This window comes from Arvicanthis niloticus, chromosome 1 (genome assembly GCF_011762505.2).
Source record: "Arvicanthis niloticus isolate mArvNil1 chromosome 1, mArvNil1.pat.X, whole genome shotgun sequence".
NCBI lineage: Eukaryota > Metazoa > Chordata > Mammalia > Rodentia > Muridae > Arvicanthis > Arvicanthis niloticus.
The window spans coordinates 136695118-136714985 of record NC_047658.1 but is presented as its reverse complement, the minus strand read 5'-3'; the positions used below and the strand labels follow the sequence as shown (position 1 = coordinate 136714985).

At 38.3% G+C, this 19868-nt stretch overlaps 1 protein-coding gene across 2 annotated transcripts in view; it reads right to left on the bottom strand.

Annotated features, from left to right (window-relative positions):
* Window positions 1–2392: 2392 nt before the first annotated feature.
* Window positions 2393–19868, bottom strand: part of Jak2 (Janus kinase 2) — a 60199-nt gene continuing 42723 nt past the window's right edge. The window contains exons 17-25 of one of the 2 annotated variants that reach the window (XM_034509401.2): window positions 18929–19080; window positions 18629–18779; window positions 17756–17892; window positions 16281–16470; window positions 15577–15701; window positions 15244–15416; window positions 5655–5772; window positions 4331–4444; window positions 2393–3763 (exon numbers count right to left, since the gene is read on the bottom strand). In XM_034509401.2, the coding sequence (XP_034365292.1) occupies window positions 3656–3763; window positions 4331–4444; window positions 5655–5772; window positions 15244–15416; window positions 15577–15701; window positions 16281–16470; window positions 17756–17892; window positions 18629–18779; window positions 18929–19080 (1268 nt within the window). In that variant the 3' untranslated portion in view covers window positions 2393–3655. The remainder of the gene's footprint in view (window positions 3764–4330; window positions 4445–5654; window positions 5773–15243; window positions 15417–15576; window positions 15702–16280; window positions 16471–17755; window positions 17893–18628; window positions 18780–18928; window positions 19081–19868) is intronic. The other variant, XM_076918981.1, reaches the window with a different exon arrangement.

Genomic DNA, 19868 nt, shown 5'->3' with positions numbered 1-19868 from the left:
TATTCCTCCCACCTTAGTTCCTCCTACACATCACCCTTCCTGTTAAAATGAAACTTTTCTCTCAAAATACAATTAGAGCATACTTATGCCAATTTGTACCAGTGTGGTACAAGATAGTCCTAATACCCAGTCCATCATTTTGTTGACTAACCAGAACCTCTGTCATCTATCCTAACTAAAACACTTAGTTCTAAACGTGGCTTTTTTCTTGGCTTTAGGATGAATGTCAGCTGACAACCATCCACTCAAATCTTTTCTCTCAAGGTAAATAGCCAGGATTGGCTATGAGGCTATAAGTTTTCAACCCTGTCAGAAATCCAGAATGACTGAGTTAACTATAATTGTGGGAAGCACAAAGCATAGCTTCTAAAACTTAGCCAATTTATAGAGACCTCTGAACACCTGGACACTCCCTCTACTACAAAACGTTGGAGCATCTGTTCTTTCACCTTCTGGCCCAGGATCATCTGACAGACCTTAGTGCTGAAGAATTATTAAGGGTTGATTACTCTGTCTAGGCAGATATAACCAGTCGACTATTCTGCAAGTGTGTCCTTTTCTGGACAGTAACTTGTCTGTAGAAGGAAAGAGGCAATTTTTGTCTAGTGGCTGTCTCACCACAACTGGAGTAACTCCAAAGATGCTCAATTTCTTCTTAGAATTCAATATAGGAAGCTGTCAGGAGCAGACATGTCTCTAATCAAAATGAACATTCATACAGAAATGTTTGTCACGTCGATTCTGTGGATTTCTGATGTTTTGAAAACCAACTATCCATGTAAGGTAATCTGGACTGTTGTCTGTTAACTCCACTCAGCTATCTCTAAATAAAACATAGAAAACACCCTAACAATAAACTCCAAGCCATGAATTTGCTATAGGCCCTTAACTCACAGGCTGACCATCTCAAATCAGTTAAAAAAGTTAAAAGGACTGGATCTAAGCCTTGTATTCCTGAATGTGTTATACTGGTACAATGCCTATGAGAGTAACAATATTCATCTCACTTTTATATCAATAAGAAGCTCGTACCAATGAAAACCTTAAAATTTGTAATCAAAGTAAATTGGTGCCATTTAAGAATTTATATATTCATCTTGATAATAGTTGTACGGATTTCTACTAATAGGTTATGGATATGCAATAAATCCTAGCTAATCCTCTCTATTCCCACAAAACCACTACTTTTCCCTAGAAGGACAGCCCAACATTTACCACCTTAGTCCCCAAGCCCAGGGAATAGGGGCGCTGACTCTTCATTAGCTTCTTCAAGCTGATTATGGGCGTTGAGATATTAGAAGAGGAGTGGGGGGAAGAGCAAATTGATAAGCCTCTGATGCTGTGTCTTCACTGCATCCAGATGAAATTCCCGACCTCAGAGGTTTGAGCAGGTCTACCCAGCTTGCTTGATGAGTAGATACACCAAGGCTGATCATTCTGCAATATACAATTCTCAAAACAATTTTAGTATCAAGATAGTTTTTTTTAAGAGGGCTGACATTTTATTAAGGATGTTGGTTCTAACCGCTTTTCTTTTTTTCCCCTTTATTGGATATAATATTTACATTTCAAATTTTATCCCCTTACCGCATTCCCCCCACCACCCAGGAACCCCTTATCCCATCCCCCCTCCTCCTGCTTCTATGAGGGTGTTTACCCACCTACCCCCCACTTCTCCTCCCCACCCTCAGATTTCCCCCCAGCCCCAACTCAGTGTTCAGCCTTCATGGTACCAAAGATCTCATCTCCCACCTATGCCCAACAAGGCCATCCTCCCCGACATATACAGCTGGAGTCATGTGTCCCTCCATATGTGCTCCTAGGCTGGTGGTTTAGACCCTGGGGAGCTCTGGCTGGTTGGTATTGTTGCTCTCCTCATGGGGCCACCAACCCTTTTGGCTCCTTCAGTTTACTCTCTAACTTCTCCATTGGGAACCTTTGATCAGATTAATGGCTAGCTGCAAGTATCTGCCTCTGGGTATGTCAGACTCTGGGGGACCTCTAAGGAGACAGCCTTATCAGGCTGCTGTCAGCTTTCCCTTCCTGTCATCTGATACACTACTTTTATCTTAGATGTATAGAACTCAAATCAATTGTAACACACACACACACACACACACACACACACACACACATCCTTGAAAAGACCTGAGAAATTACATAAAAATATATCTAACTTCCATTTAAATATGTATTAGATTTTTAAAACAAAATCTACTAGTCTCACCACCATAGATGGTTTCTATATATGTTATCTACTAAAATTCTCAAAGAATACGAGGATTTTTGCCTACTCTTCTTCAGCACAACCAAAACTCTTAAGTCCAAGTTAAAACAACACAACACACCAGTGAAAATAGAGCTTTTAAAACAAATTACCAAACATTTAAGATCTTGTATAAATAACACACAAAAATCTTGCTTTATTTTTGACATGACAGTCTAAGCTGGAGCAGCACTACGAATGGTAACAATTACTTATACTCTGAAAATATGTATGCTCTCTCCTCTCTTCTAGAGATGTACATTACACGTCTGCTCGTATTCCTGAATGGAATGAACAGCTCCACAACCTTTCCCTGCTGTCTGTCTGGGAGACTCTGACGAAGGGACACTTCTCTCACTGCTGTAACAGCAAGCCTGGAAACCCCTCGGACACAGTCTTAGACCACGTTCTAACCCGTTAAGCATCTTAAAGAGCTTATACATTTTACAAATTATTTATGGCTTATGCTTCAATTTAATGTATAATGACAAGTCTCAGGGATTGAAACGTCTCATTGGCAGTTAACAGTTCAAGGGAGGGAAGTATTTCTGGCATTCTTAATCTCAAAAATATAAAAGAATACTATTCATTATACTCATAGAAAAAGTTGGAGGCAGTTCTATTTAAAAACATATTTACCATAAACACAAGGAAAACAAATAAGAAAATAGATCGTGCTGTATCTTTGTAAGATTGTCCCATTTCAAAATTCTTTAGGGTCAGGAAGATTTCCTACACAAGTAAAACTAGACTTTTGTTCCTTTTGCTTTGAAAAATATTTACAGTGACATGGAACTATAGGCCCTAACAGAGCAGTGTAGATGAGCAAGAAAGAAAGGGTATTTAATTTTCTGAGCATTTTAATTTGTATCATGAAGTTATTATAGATCAACTATGGAAAAATTAGAAAACATTAATAAACATGAGCCTCATGTAAATCACACAAGATGCCAAAGTATCATACACTCCACGTGGTAAAAACTGTACATGTATGTCGTGTATCACTTACACTGAAAAATTTACATTGTAATCATTTCATTTCTCAAAGAGCTGAGTTGAAAATGTCTATTTCCTCCTTCAGCCAGAGGAGATGCAGTGGCTGTGGTGGGCAGCATGAATCCGCGCGCAAGCATCCTGCCAGACTTCAGCCAGAGGAGATGATGCAGTGGCTGTGGTGGGCAGCATGAATCCGCGCGCGAGCATCCTGCCAGACTTCAGCAGGAGTTCACAGACGGGACGTAAAAATATTCACAGAGTTTGGAGCGGCCAGCATCACATCTTCCGGCTAGCATCATGACAAGGACGTGTGGATACGGTCCACAGCCATGCAGCTCGAGCTTTGCTCTGGTTCTGGAAGTCAGCCTGGTCTCTGCGGAACGGCCATCTCTTTCATGCAGCCATACTGTCCCGGATTTGATCTACCCGCAGGGAAAGGTCCCTGAAAGACGGGCGTTGGTTTACAGTGTTGTTCCAGCACTCTGTCATGATCACATAAATCTGTAAAGTGAGAAAGTTAAAGTTAGAATGAACCAAAGCATCATGTCAGTTAGAGGATGACACGAATTTGGAAATCTCCAATACTCCTAAGACAAGGAGAGGCATAGACAAGAAAACCACTGAGGAAACCATGAGGACCCACCAGTCTGAAGGGCCCAGTGCAGCAGCACAAACAACAGAGAGACTGCCTCAGCAAGGCAGAAGAAAGGCAAGAGCCAACCATGGAAGGTTTTCCTCTGATCCCAATGTGCACTGTGGTATGTATGCCTGTACTCACTCCCCCACACACCCACACATACCAAGACACCAACCCCCATTACACACACACACACACACCAAGACACACACAATCACACATACACCCATCCCCATGACACACACATACACACCAGGACACAGATACACTCAGATGTACTCTCACACACACCATACATAAATACATGTACACACACACACACCTTTTTCTCCCACATGCATACAGACACACACACATCCACATCACACACTCTTGCACATACATCATGCAGACACACAAAAGAATGAGTGAATGAATATAAAGCCTGTTACCTCATCTGGACACCCTTCTGGTCTCGGCAATCTTCCGTTATTCTTCAGTAGCTCTATCAAATGGAACACAATCATCTGCCCTTGTTTATCATTGCCAATCATTCGCATAAATTCCTGAAATACAAACCCATTTTAAATGACTTGCTAAATAAACATATTACACTAACAAAACAAATGCAAATTAAGATTAATATAACAAGTTTTATATTAGGTTGGTAAAATTTCCTTAAACATATAATGTGAATATAGCAAATAATTCAACCCTCTCAATGCTGCGAATACATAACCTGATGCAGCTCTTCTTTTGAAACAATCAATAGTGATTTACTAACTCATAGCCTCTCACTGACAAGTACACTTTTCTTCTAACGTGATAGCCAGAAACAAAAGTACACATTTATGTATAAAAATTGTAAATGATTATCCAGAAATATGCAACTTTATGTCAGAATGCTATTGGACAATTAAAGTCATACTTGCAATAAGTAACTACAGCTAAAGTGAAATAAATTATTAAACCATGTAAAACTTAACAGGCTATCAGACTACACAGGAAGCTTATAGAGCTCAACTGTAGAAAACAATAGGTACTTCTTTGTAAGTTTCAGATATACAGATATATATATTTGAAAAAAAGTTACAATATTAAAATGGTCATCTATGAGTAATTTCATTAAAATAATTTTTTTATTTTTTTATACTTCTCTATATTGAAAGAAACCTATAACGTTATTTCCAAAGGTGTATTTTAGGTTGTCTGATGTTTCAGAGTAGCTGTGCATACACAATGTAATGTCAATGGCTTAAGTGTCCTGGCGGTCTGGCCCCTGGCAGTGCTGGAATGGTGGGCTCTTTAAGAGATCAACACCAGGCTCCCTGGGTGTTCTAGTTCCTGGGAGAGCAAGATGCTTTACAGGAAGAGGAATGCTAGCCCTCCTTGTTCTCCTATGAAGCCTTGCCGTGTGATCTGTTTTTGCAGTTAGTTCCCTTTCTGCTTATCTGCCATGTTGTAATGAACCCAGAGGATCCTTGACTTGAGACTGGAGTTTCAATCTCTACAACTATGAGCTTTTCTTTATGAATTACTCAGTACCACATATTTTGTTATAGTCACAGAGACAATGGACAAGGGAATACACTGAATTTAGTAAGTTTTGGTTATTTTGTTGGGTATTGTTGAATATTGTACCCAAATAAATAATAAGGGGTTCTAAAATAGGTCCTAGACATGTTACTTGTCTTAGGATAATGCTTCATGTACTTAAAACAAAAGTTAAACAATAGGAGAAGACTTGAGGAGTTAAGCAATTAAAAACACACTGACCACTGGTGGACTTTTACTCTTCTCGATATATGTGAAGAGTTCATATAGAACCACTCCAAAGCTCCACACGTCTGAGGCCACAGAAAACTTGCTCTCTGTCAAGGATTCGGGAGCATACCTGCAATGTTGGAAATCATTTAGGAGAGTTACTTTATGTAATGATGATTACACTGAAGGGGAAACAAATGACAAACACCCAGGGGAACAAAGGGGACAGAGGCGTGTGACCAGCTCCACAGACCTTTCCCGGTCTGCTTCTCCTATGCTGTTCTTCCCAGTGATGAGAGACAGCTATGACTCTGATACATACTGAGTAGGGGTCCTCCTAACAAGTCAGAGAACCTGGTCCTGAGACCGTCTGACACAAAAACCTATGCACATTTATGTCTTTGTTAGCAGCACCAGGCATTAAATGACAAGTTTTCCTAAGACCTAAAATGTAAGATGCTCTTCCTTAAGTTGTTCTTTTAAATAAGTCCAGATTAAAAATACGGGGAGAAATGCAGCTTCTAGCCAGAAATATAACATAAAGCTTTAAGAGTCAAAAGGGGAGGGGCTGAAGAGATGGCTCAGGGCTTAGAGCACTGGCTACTCTTCCAGAGGTCCTGAGTTCAATTCCTGATGCCTACATGGTGGTTCACAACCATCTATAACCATAGTCCTAGCCGGGCAGTGGTGGTGCACGCCTTTAATCCCAGCACTTGGGAGGCAGGGGCAGGCAGATTTCTGAGTTCGAGGCCAGCCTGGTCTACAGAGTGAGTTCCAGGACAGCCAGGGCTACACAGAGAAACCCTGTCTCGAAAAACCAAAAAAAAAAAAAAAAAAAAAAAAAAAACCATAGTCCTATTGGATGTGATGCCCTCTTCTGGTGTGTAAGTGTACATACAGACAAACACCTATATACATAAAGTTCATAAATAAATGAATCTTAAAAAAAATCAGAAAGAGGTGATTATGAAAGAGAATATGGATAATAGAAAGCCACAGAAAAGTGGTATCCCAGCCTGGGGTGGTGGGCAGTGGACCATGAGTATTAGCGTTCTATGGTCAAGCATGCCTTTATTATAGAAATAGCTAGAGACCTATTTGACTGGCTAGACTGAAAACATGAACAAGCCTTAGAGACCTCTCTATGAGGTCAAGACCATCCTGGTCCACAGAGCAAGTTCTAGGACAGTAAGGAGATTATATATATATATATATATATATATATATATACACACACACACACACAGACACACAGACACACACACATATATGTATATATATATGTATATATGTGTATATATATATGTGTGTGTGTGTATATATATATATATATATATATATATATATATATATATATTAATAACATGTATTTACTCTTTAACCTTTCTTCAAATTCCAATTCAAGTTTCATCGCATGAATCCTTCCGTAAATACTCAATCTCAGTGATCGCTTGCTTATTGCACATCTAGACTTAGTTTGTACTATACAAACATGCAGCAGGTATGTACTTACAGTTTGCACTATACAAACATGCAACAGGTATGTACTTACAGTTTGCACTATACAAACATGCAGCAGGTATGTACTTACAGTTTGCACTATACAAACATGCAGCAGGTATGTGCTTACAGTTTGCACTATACAAACATGCAGCAGGTATGTACTTACAGTTTGCACTATACAAACATGCAACAGGTATGTAATCTGTGTACTTAGCTTTTTACTCTATCATCAAAATGTAATCTCCTTAAGACAATGCTATTCTCCTATATCCTAAAGCATATTTCTCCCTCCTTTTAAAAAACTGGAAAGGTTTTTCTGTGTACACAGCTTGGCTCAAATCTTCCAGCCCCAGCTTCAAGCGCTGGGATTATAGCTGCGCTGTTCTTATGGTTTTTTTTTTTTTTTTTAGTTTTAGGTTTTATTGTTGCCATTGTTTGTTTGTTTTGTTTTTAGCAGGGCACTCTTTGTAATTAATTTCTGAACTACATATTGCCAACACACAGGTACATTTATTATATAATGCCCCTTTACCTATACAAAGGTAAATCAAGTCAGGAAAGACTTACTTCTGTCTGTGGGTCTTAAGAGAAAGATTCTTTCCCTTTTTTGTGGAGCATTTAAGGAATTTGTATATTTTGTCTTCGAACTGCTCTTAAAAGCCACTGTCAGTTTTATGATCCAGAAACATATTTAACAATTATCTAGGAACTGTTTTTTGGAAATAATCATCAAAGAAGGCAATGGCCCTTTCTTGGGGAGGGTACGAACCCAAGTTGTCCAGAGCCTCTTTCCAAAGTGCTAGCCCATGTTGCCGTATAACTGGGACCAGTAGCCAGCACAGGTAGTCACAGAGTCTCCAAGGGAATTTAGGATGAACTATGTGTGACAAACAGTACAGTTTAAGTCCTTTCACTTGAGGACTAATGTCTGTCCAGTAAACTTGCATGCAATGGGTTGTTTCTGTCTGAGTACAGAAAAATGTAAGATTTCTTTCCATCTTGGAGAGCTCTTATGACACGGGGAGTGTTTATGGCAACAGCACACCCATACTTCTCCTTATTCAACAAAAGGACCTTTCTGTCTCCTGCTTTCATAGAGAGGTTTTAAGCTGAGAGACTGGATTGGCCTTACTTATATTTCTGCCAGTATTTCTTTTCTAAATGTAGCGTTTCCTACAGTTCTATCACTTAATCCCGCCCTCTCCTGCTCCCGTGTTTCCTGTAGATGGTACTGCTCGCCTTTCTAGTGAAGTCTCCCAACCGCAGTCCATTCTCACGGCTCTAATGTAGCTCCCGTTTCCACACTAAATACCTACAGGCAAACAGAACTTCATCTTCCCAAATCCTGCTGAGTGTTTTACTTTGATTATATAATAAACTGAATCACAATTACCTACCCAAGAAAGGATTCCTAGGAATTTTTTAAATAGTGTATGTTTTATGTATTTATGTCTACATGTGTTTATTTGTGCATGTGTGGAGGTCAGAGACACCCCTCGGGTTTATGTTTTCTCTTTCCACCATGCAGATCGTGGGGAACCTAACTAGGGCCACTGTTGAGCCTCTGGTTGGCCCAGGAATTATTTTTAACTCTTCTTATGCTGTGTGTAAGGAGCCAGCAAGAATGGTGTCCTAGCTTACTCTCTCTCCATTATTATAGTCCTAGGCAGAGCCTATGATGACTGCAGAGTAACCCAGGTGCACAGACTGTCCGAATGGCATCTGCAATAAAAGCAGCACAAGCCTTCCCTGTAGGTTCAAATCTCTGCCTTGACAATATATTCAATATTGAAGTAGAAGCATTTTCCCTTGAGCTCTTAGTACCAACACCCAAAATGTGTTGGGACATGCCAAGAGATTAAAGCAAAACAGTATCTTAAATAATTAAATTATTAAGGAGGACAAAGATTTATTTTTAAATAAAATCAAGCTTTTTAAAAAAACTATGATTAATTTCTATAGATAAAAACTGCATGTTTTTATCTATAGAAATGTTTTTATCTATAGAATCTTTCATATCTAGATTTTATGTTCTCTCCAAACTTCAGATGTTAAAATGTAATGGCCACTGTATGTAGTATAAGAAGGGGGCTCTTTAGGGAATGAGGCCTTGGAGACCTTTGTTGGAGAATGAGAGTAAGGTACTCCAGAACAGGCCGCCTGACTCCTGCCCCCACCATCCTCCATGGGAGAGCATGATGATGTTCAACGACTCGATGAACAGCGCATCTTACTCAGATTCATCTTGACCGCCTCGTGACTTATCTCTCCACACACTCAGGAAGCGAGGTGCCAAGGCTTATACTGTTTGCTGGCTTTTACTATGACAAAAAGAAAAATAAGGCATATATTTAAGGCATATCAGGAAAGAGCGTCACACAGGAAGGGCTTTGCTGTATGTTTCACTGGCTTCATAATGACTACAGAAGCACATGTGCTCTGCGCTATTCTGGATCACTGATGCTGTGGATCTAGCACAGGACCTTAGATATGCTTCCAGTACATTTGAACTCATTGTTGTGTAGGTGCGCATGGTGGTGACTGGGGTATGTACCGTGTGCGCCTATGTGTGTGCCTGTGGAGGTCAGAAGACAGCCTTGGAGATTTGGTTCTCTCCTCCCACTTTCTACATAGATTTGGGGATCAACTCAAGTCAATACAGCAAGCACCTTTACAGGTGAGCCACTTCACTGCCTACCAATGCTAGTTTTTAAAATTAATATTTCACTTGCAGGTATGACAGTGTGGGTAAGGTGATAACTGTAAAAGACATGAGGACCAGCATTCAGATCCCCAGATCATGTAAAAAAAACAAGGAGAGCAACCTATAGCCCAAGTCCTGAGGGACAAAGATAAGCAGATCTGGGGGCTTGCTGGCCAAAATGGCAAGTTCGATGTTCAGTCTTATCTCAAAAACTAAAGTGGAAAAGTGAATGCAATATACAATCAGATGCTAACTTTGAGTTTCCACATAACACGCACGCGTGTGCACACACACACTTGAACAAAAGTTCTCTGCCAGGAAGAAAAATGAGTCAAGACTTTTTCTGTAAATTAAATCTTTTGAGGGGGAAGGCGGGGTAAATAAGGTATGGTGTTGACAAACGGGCCATAGGATGGCTACTCTAAACAACAACAAATAAACAAAACTGAGGCAAAACAACCTTAATCTCTTAAACTTGATCTGTTTACATTACATATAATAAAAAGTATTATTAAAACATTATATTGCCGGGCAGTGGTGGCACACACCTTTAATCCCAGTACTTGGGAGGCAGAGGCAGGTGGATTTCTGAGTTCAAGGCTAGCCTGGTCTACCGAGTGAGTTCCAGGACAGCCAGGACTACACAGAGAAACCCTGTCTCAAAAAACCAATATATATATATATATATATATATATATATATATATATATATATTAATTATACTTTATTTGAAATGATTGACAATGTTTCTCCAATTTCTAAATAGATCAGTTCAAATAAAATATCACTCAATAATCAAATAAAAACATTTCAGTTAACTCAAAACTGTTTTGGTTTTTATTCCCAGAAATGAAAAGAATAACTAGTGGTTAGCTACTAAATCCATTTTTGAAAGTCAAGTTGGTTTTATTCTTTGCTTTCAATACTAGTGAGAAAGAATAAGTTTTCAGTTCCTAATAGATAATTTTAGTACTGGGTCATTGTATATTTTTTAGCTACTTAATCTAGGAATTACAAAAATAAATTTTGGTGTACCCAATTTTCTGTCTACTGAAATATAGTTTTCTCTGTGTTTATATTTATAAAAATATAAAATGAACAAAGTATGTATGTTGTCATTTGACTACTGATATATTCACCTAAACCAGTGGTTCTCACCCTTCCTAATGCTGTGACCCTTAAATACAGTTCATCACATCATGGTGACCCCCAACCATAAGACTATTTTCATTGCTACTTCCTAACTATAATATTGCTACTGTTATGAATATAACAGTAATATAAAATCTGTGTTTTCTAATGGTCTTAGGTGATCCCGGTTGAAAGAGTCATTTGACCTCCCCTAAAGATGGCACTACCTACAGGTTGAGAACCGCTGACCTAAAGCCTTGATTGAAAATATCTACAATAAACTTTTTAAACAGTTATCCAAATCTGTGACTTATTTAAATGCCTTTGGACTGCTGTATTTGAATAACCTGAATAACTTAAACTTAAAGTATTTGTATTTTAATGATCCATTGGGAAGAAAAATTTTGTGGTCACATAAATCCAGTTCAAATATTCTGATTCCAAAAGGCCTAGATGATCAGAATTTTTCCAAGTACCAAATGTAATTTTTAAAGCTCAATTTGGGGTGAGAAAGAAAGTACAAATAAAAGTTTAAAAAGTAAAAAAACAACATAAAATTTCTATAAAACAGAGTAACATAATTTGGTTTTATAGTGGGTACATATACATACAAGTTTTAAAAAGAGTGATGCAGACTCCTGTAAATGTGCTTCCTGGGCTGCCCCTCTGTAACACACCAGGCCTTAGACTCCCTTAAAACACTTAAACATTGTTGCGGCACCCCTAAAACTTTTGTTTTGATGGATTATATCTAATGATATGTGCCATTTTAGATCTTTATATTAAAATATAAAAATATTTTATTTCTTTAAAACTCAATTATGTGTTGACATAATTTTCTGAGTAAAATATCTTTAAATATTTGCAAGTTTCTTCAAAGACTGGTTAGATTAAAAGAAAATGCTTTGCAGTCTTGGAAAATTCTGTTAGATCCTTATAGAAATGAAGCTAACAGGAAAATAACCGTAGTAATCCTAAGAATTCACCATGATAAAGCGTCTCATTCCCCACCTAACAGTGTTGACTGAGTTATATCTCAAGATTATGATATCATGCACAAAGGTTCTCACCAGACCTTTGAGTATTTCATATTTTTCTTTTATAAATGGCCTTAGTCTTTTCCCAAGGAAGGTATGACCAGAGCCGGTCTTTTGTGAGGAAAGGGAAACTGTAGAGGAACCCAGAGCTGATCTATCCTGAGCTGAGCTAGACCCCCAGGCCTGCCTAATGTTCTCAAACGCCCCCATTCTTTGGGAAGGGCACATTCAAGTCAGCGCAGGGCTCTAGCTCTTTCTAGTTCTACCGCTCTGTAGACCTAGTCTGCGATGCTGCACTCAATCCATATCCCTTGTAAGGACTTAATGAGGGGTTGTTTCCTTGGTGATTAGTGTGCTAGTCTTCTGTATATTCTAGATATTAATTCTCTGTCAGATGTACAGCTAGCCAAGATGTTTCTCCTATTCTGTAGGATGCCTTTTTCCTTGATTATTTCCTTATCCATATAGCTTTTTAACTTCATTAAGTTTCACTTGTCAATTATTGGCTTTGTTTCCTGAGTAACCAGAGTCCTGTTTAGAAAGAACTCATATATATATATACCTGTATCTTGTAGTGAAGTGAACCACCGTATCTCTAAAATATAGGAAAAAAAAAAAAAACTCTTCCTTTAAAACAATCATAATGCCAATATAATTTATTCTTATGTGAAATAATTTTTCTAAATATTTTAACCAAGATCCTTTCTGAACAGTTTGCAGTAACAGGGAGGAGTTGTAAACTTGGAGCATTAAGTAAACATAACGGGGACATATGGATAGTCTTTGAACTTAGCACTAGCAAACTGATATATTTTAAGTAATTGGCAAATTTTAGACAATACTTATAAATTGTTAGTTGTATTCTTTGTATTACTCTTTCTAAATTTTAAACACCAGCCTTTGAGTCAAACAACACTGCCTTAATAGTATTATTTCAGCAGAGAAATAAACCAGAAATTTTATTGGAAAAGTATATAAAACCAAAAGAAGTTCATTGTGGCATTCCTAGAAGACAAAATGCAACCTAAATGAACACACTGAAACTCTGCATCAGCTGTGTGTGTGTGTGTGTGTGTGTGTGTGTGTGTAACACACACCTTTAATCCCAGCATCCCAGAGACAGACAGGTAGATCTTTGTGAGTTTGAGACCAGTGTGGTCTACACATCAAGTTCTAGGCCAGCCAAGGATACACAATAAGATCCTGTCTCAAAAACAAGCAACCAAAAACAAAAACAAAACAACAAAAATCTCCAAACCAAACCAAATCAACAAGCCAACCAACCAACCAACCAACAAGCATTACCCCAAACTTCACCAAAGTACATTTCAATGAAAACAATGTTTAATACACATTTTTTAAAAAGGTATGCAGGCAGCAAACCAGCAGTGGCGCAGCCCTAAGGCGTCCGCCTACAGAGGGCGCGGGTCCCTCTGGGCTCGCTCTCTCTCTCTCTCTCTCTCTCTCTCTCTCTCTCTCTCTCTCTCTCTCTCTCTCTCTCTCTCTCACATTCTGTGTGTGTGTGTGTGTGTGTGTGTTCGAATCCCGCTCGCTCCCGCCTGCCTCCTCCCGCATCTCGTGGGGAAAAAAAAAAGTATGCAGGACAGAATGTTAAGGTCTTAGTAATAAAAATGCCACACACTGTGCTCAAAGAACAAAGCAAAATCCAGCAGGAACTGTACTGCTAGTCAGTCTTTATGGTGGCAGAAAGGTTGAAGTGTTTGCAGGTTGCTGTGAGAGAATTGTCATCACCAGCCTGACACAGGGATTCTGTGTGCAACAATATCAATGTTCACCAGTGCATTGGCGGCAACTCCATATGGGCGTGATTAAACACTTCTTACCTGGACTTGAGGCACGCTCCATAGGAGGGAATAAAGGTATGAGAGAGTGTAAACACAGTCAAAAGTCTGCGGCTCAGGGAGCCATAAGCTCTACTGAGGAGGCTACTGCCATTCCGCTGGTGAATGGACCTGTGCCCATTAGATTTACCTTCTACAAAACTATGTGTATGCCTGGACACAGTGCTGCTGCCAGCCTGAGTCTGAGAAGTTTGTTCCAGTGGTCAGCAGCAGCTGTTCTCTTGAACTCATCACAACTCTGATTACAGACATAAAGCTGGGCCTGTCAACACTCTATCATCAAATGCAGAGAAGGGCTTATGAGGTCGCATAAATATTTTAAGCAGTGGAACTGCTGGGAAAGTCCAAACCTCACCTATGTTCCTATAATCAAAGCCTAACCAAATCCCCTGGGTCATCACAGAAACAACCAATGAACTCCAAAACAGGAGCCAGCTGGGAGTGAGAGTGAGTCAGTAAGTGTGACTGGATATCCCATGAATTATGAAAAATGTCACAACACTTAATATTGTGTATAATTAAATAATGCTAATATTTAAATAAGTAAAATAAGTTATGAACTTTCCTGACAATTTTAATTAAAGATCAGAAATTACTTCTAATGCCCAATTGCTATAAATCCAGTATTTATTTAATGCCAGGTTATAACATTATCATGGTTTAGAAAGACTGACAGTGTAAATACTAAGATCACAATGAGTTTGAATCTCAGAGCTACAATTTATTAGTCATACATCTTGAGCAAGCTATTTAGCTTATATTTACAATAAGCTTCCTCCTGATTAAGTGGAGCTTACAGGCCTTGTCAGAAATGCTTGAGATCAGAAGTGCTTCTGGTTTCAGAGTTTTCAGAGTCTGGGACATTTTCTTACATAAATGTCTGTCAGTGAAGCTTCCAGGCTACAAATCTGTGGCTCTGAGAACCACGACAGCACCTGCGATGTCTCATGCTTCGGTGCCTTTTGACCTTGGGTTTTCAGGTTAGGACTGCTGCATCTCTAATAACCACGGGAATGTACATTCTCTGTGGGTTGTAATATGGATTCCTGAGAGGCTGGAGAGTTGGCTTAGCAGCTGGGAAGACATACTGCTCTCCAGAAGACCCAGCTCAATTCCCAACTCCCACGCCAGGTGGCTTACAACCATTTACTGTTTTTTTTAAAAAGGATTATTTGAGATAGTACATGAAATGCATTTAGCTCAGTACAAATGAGCTCAATACAAAGCATATGATAAATATTGCTATTATTTGGAAAAGTACTAAACTTAACATTATTAAATATTATATATTAAGTAACAGTAAAAATAAAGTTTGGAGCAAGTTCTCTAATTTCACTTCATTATACTAAAAATGCCATACTCACCAGAATATGGGACTTTCACCTGGCTCCTTTACTTTGTAGTATTCTTTGTCCTGCGGCAAGACTTTGGTTAATCCAAAATCTCCTATTTTAACTCTGTTCTCATTTTCCACCAATATATTCCTTGTTGCCAGATCCCTGTGGATATACCTTTTTGTACCAAGATATTCCATGCCCTATGGACAAAAAATATATTTTTCTTTCAGTAGTTGTATGAATATAATTTATATGGCTGTATTCCTACAAGTTCTCTGTATCAGTTAAGAACAAGTTTGTATGATTGAGTTAGTTCACCGTATTTATTTCAACCACAAGAGACATTAGGATGCTGCATACCTTGCAGATCTGAGATGTGTACTGCAGAAGTTTTTTGTGATCTATCCGTTCTTTATGTTTTTGGAGATAGTCTCGTAAACTTCCATATGGCAAATATTCCATAATTAATCTTAGGTTGCGCCGACCTTTTAATATACAAAAGGAACACAATGTTTTAATGTGCTGTATTTTACTGATTAAATATACTAGGAAAAAACTATATGTAAGTGATTTAAGTATGTATATACATTATTATGATGATAAAAGTGTATCACAAATTAAAAGTGCTAAGTGCTATAATAGTTAAAAATAGTTAAGTTTATAGTTAAGTTAATATAATAGTTATAATAGTTAATGTAATAGTTAAGATTTTCAGTCCAAATTTTTTAAGAAGCTTTATAAATATTCTTAAACCTTCTTTAATTATTTGTGTAAATCAAAGTAAGTTGATAATGAATTTTCCTCAATTATAACAAGTATCTAATACAAAAACATTTTAATAGGCTACATAAGAAAGTTAATTTTGTTAAAAAAAAAAAAAAAGTTAACACTTCTTCTTTTAGGAGTGGTGCGAAGAATGGTTAACCAACCAGCAAAAATACTGATGTAGTGACAGCCCAATATCTCTCTGCACAATCTCCAGGCATCTCTCTCGGGCACTGACAAACCTACTACCTGGATGACAGACAGCTGTCAAGTGCAGCCAAGTTTGAGTGGCAACATACCAGCGCTGTAGCACACTCCCTTGTACTTCACAATGTTGTCGTGCTGCAGGGACTTCAGGATCTCAATCTCCCTTTCAAAGTCTCGGAGATGCTCTTCCGTGCTGTGCTGGAGCTTCTTAACGGCGACCACCTCTCCAGTGTTGTCCTGCAGCGGGTCATATCGGCACATCTCCACACTCCCAAAGTTACCCTAAACCACGTGACAGGAGGATGGAAGCTAAACGTTTTCAAGACAACTTAATATTAATTTCTAAATATGCAGAAAATGCTGGCAGCTGGAATGAGTAGAATTCTCAGCTTATGTTAGAGAACTTTTGAAACAAGAAATAGAAGTATTATTTTAAAAAAAAACCTGGGTAGTATGCCTATAAACAACTTCTTTGAGGTGAATTTCGGAATGAAAAACAAGCAGTACACTTTGAAAAGATAGTTAAATAAGTGGTGAACACTGGTTATTAAAGACAAATCCTGATTTGTACACGCAGAGCTATGGTAAGTTTCTCTCACTGACGTCCGGTAACCTTTCCTCTATCTCACTGCACCTTAGCCGTCAGTGATGAGGGTTGTTCTGGCTGAGTACGTCTACAACGGAGGCCTAACTTCTAACGTCTGATACAGTAGTGTCTTACACAGAGTGAGAAAGGTTAAATGGTCACAAGGATGGCACCATTGTAACAAGAATAACTCTAGAACTTTCCATTTCTGAATGGCTATATCCTTCAACTATTCCCAAGAGTATTTTACAGAAAAAGGAACAAGAGTTAATTATTAGTTAGGCTAACTTTAATACAACCCTCAATGTTTTAGGGAAGCTTATTGAAACTTCTAATTTAGGTAAAGGTCTCAGTGAGGCCTTCATGTTGTATCTATGCCAAAATCCAATTCATAGTGAGATATGATAGATCCCTGTAAACAAACGAGGAGGAGTGCTTGTCACTACAACTGGGCCTGCTATGCACTGCGGCCTTTCTCATCCTGTTATATAGTATAGACTGTATACTACAGGCTGTGCATGAGTGCTCAACCTTTTCATGGAGACTCTGCTGATGAACACAGACACTCAGGTCCTACGCTCTAAGCAGTCAGATGATTTCTCCCAAGACGCCGTTGGAAAGTAAACAGAACACTATTTGTTCCCTTCTCTCTTACACTAACTCACTCTGAACTACTAACTCCCCTCCAGGAGAGAGACACAGAACACCTTCAGCTTGGGAAGGACTCCCTAGTTTAACATCCATCCTCTTAAAAGATGTTGAATGTGCATTGTGTGTTAAAGAACCTGAGGTATTCTTCTGTAAAGTGTTATTTAACAGAAAATTTCTCTAACAGTCAACAATTAAGCTTTTCTTCTCTACAAATGCCCCTTAATTTTTTTGTGAAAATTATATTTAGTAACTCTAGTCCAAAGCCTTTTTGTTAAAAAAAAAAAAAAAAGTGTTTGATTATATCCTATTTGAAAACTTAGGACAGTTTACCTTGCCAAGTTGCTGTAGAAATTTCAAGTGTCTCTCTTCAAACTGTGTAGGGTCCCTGTCTTCAAAAGCACCAGAAAATCCTAGGGCACCTATTCTCATGTTTGGTAGCATGTCATTTTCTGTTAGTAGTTCATAATCTGTAGAAATAAGAAATGACACTATATTAAATTAGCAAATACATTCTCTGGGTAAAACTGATATCCAAGCTAAGAAGCAGAATGAGTTTAGGATACTAAATAACACAGGAAAACTCAAAGTTATTTAGATTATATCAATAGGGGCCTTTAATTATTACCCAGACTTTCAAGATAGATTTTTCAAAAGGTAAAATACTATTTTCCAAAACAGGCAGTTTCAGTATTCATAAGCTAAGGTTCTACTCAACTCATGTAGTGAGAGAGGTAAGCCCTGCTGGGTAGCTGTGGGGCAGGCATGCATTTATGTCAGCACTCCAGAGGTAGGGACAAACAAAAATAAACCTATCTTGTGTTTATATAAACAAGTCAATTATGAAATAGAGGGGACCTAGAAAAACCAAAAGGGGCCTTGTTAAAAACTCCATGTAGAACAAATGTGATCAGATAAACATGCTTCCCATTAATTAAACACATAATGAATTCTAAAACTCTTGTTTTAGACACAGATAATAAATTTTGTGGTTAAGTTTTCTTGTTCATAAAATAAACAAGTTAGTAAAATGAGGTTATAAATGGAGAAAAGATCTTTTTAAAGATAAATATGGCCCAGTCAAGTAGGACATATATACAGTATGACATCAAGGTCTGTCTCAGATGAAACTACAGAATTAGAAACTATCCAATTAAAGCAACAGAGATAGACAGTGAACAGAGAGATGGCCCCTTCAGTACGCACCTGGAGTAAACAGGCTGTTAAGATCACGGATGATAGCTCTGAAAGCAGGCCTGAAATCTGGCTCATAATCCATGCAATTATTTATAAGGTTTGCTAATTCTGTCCACTTGGGTGCAGGAAGCTGGTGCTTATCTTCATAAAACTGCAGCTTCTATAATTAAAGGGCCACATGATAAAATAAATTCCACAGTGCTGTTACTTCACTTTCTTTTCACAATTAGAAGGGCTAGGAAATATCACATCTCGTGGAAGAAACCTGAAGAATCAGAGTACCTCTCCTTTCAGCTCCCAGGGACTTACTCTTTGAGAATCCAGAGCACTCAGAGGCTTATCCCCTCCACTGCAGATCTCCCACAGAGTGGTACCGAAACTCCACTTGTCTGTTGCCAGATTTAAATTTTTAGGATTTTCAATGCATTCAGGTGGTACCCATGGTATTCTCTCCTGAAGAACTGTTAAACAACAGGAACAAACTATCTTATTAAGTAAGCTTTACAACCATTATTTTGTAAGTGAAGATTTTCAAACTTATTTGAATAATCAAGTCTTTTGTGGTTGTACAGGACTGGCTGAACCTTGAAATCCTACTTCAGTAACTCAGCTTTAATAATTCAGATCCACAAAGACAGAGGAAATTTCCCACAGAGACATATTTTTTAACAGTGTTGTTAGAATTAGCATCCTGTGTAATGATTTTAGATCAACTAAACTTCTTTCCATTAAACCAAAGTGTCTCAGTGGGCACGCCATTTCTACCACCTTCCCATATTAGTCCCCTCTCTTCTCCTCCCTCCTTCCCTCGCTCCTTCCCCCCTCTCTCTACAACAGAGAGAAACATACAAAAGTTGTCTTAACATTTACTCTCAATATTCAAACTATATGTATTTCTAACAAGTAAGCAATGTCACACTGTTGATGGGTGTTTTAACAGCTTAGCAGCAGAGGTCATTATGACTTGCAGATAGGCAAGGCCCAACGGCATCATTACAGTAGACAAACGATTCAATTATACCAAATAGTCTCGGTACGGAATTGGCAGACTAGGTAATGTTCAAATCATGGAATTTCCTAAATAAAGTTTCAGTGGTCCTTAATGCCACTACAAAGAAGGTATCTAAGGAAGGGAGAAGCAGTATAAACCTCCCTGCTGAGATTCTCATAAAGAGAAAAAGATAAGAAAATGAGGCTACTATCTACCTTTTGATAAAGCAACATGGACCTGTTTCTATATACCAAGGAG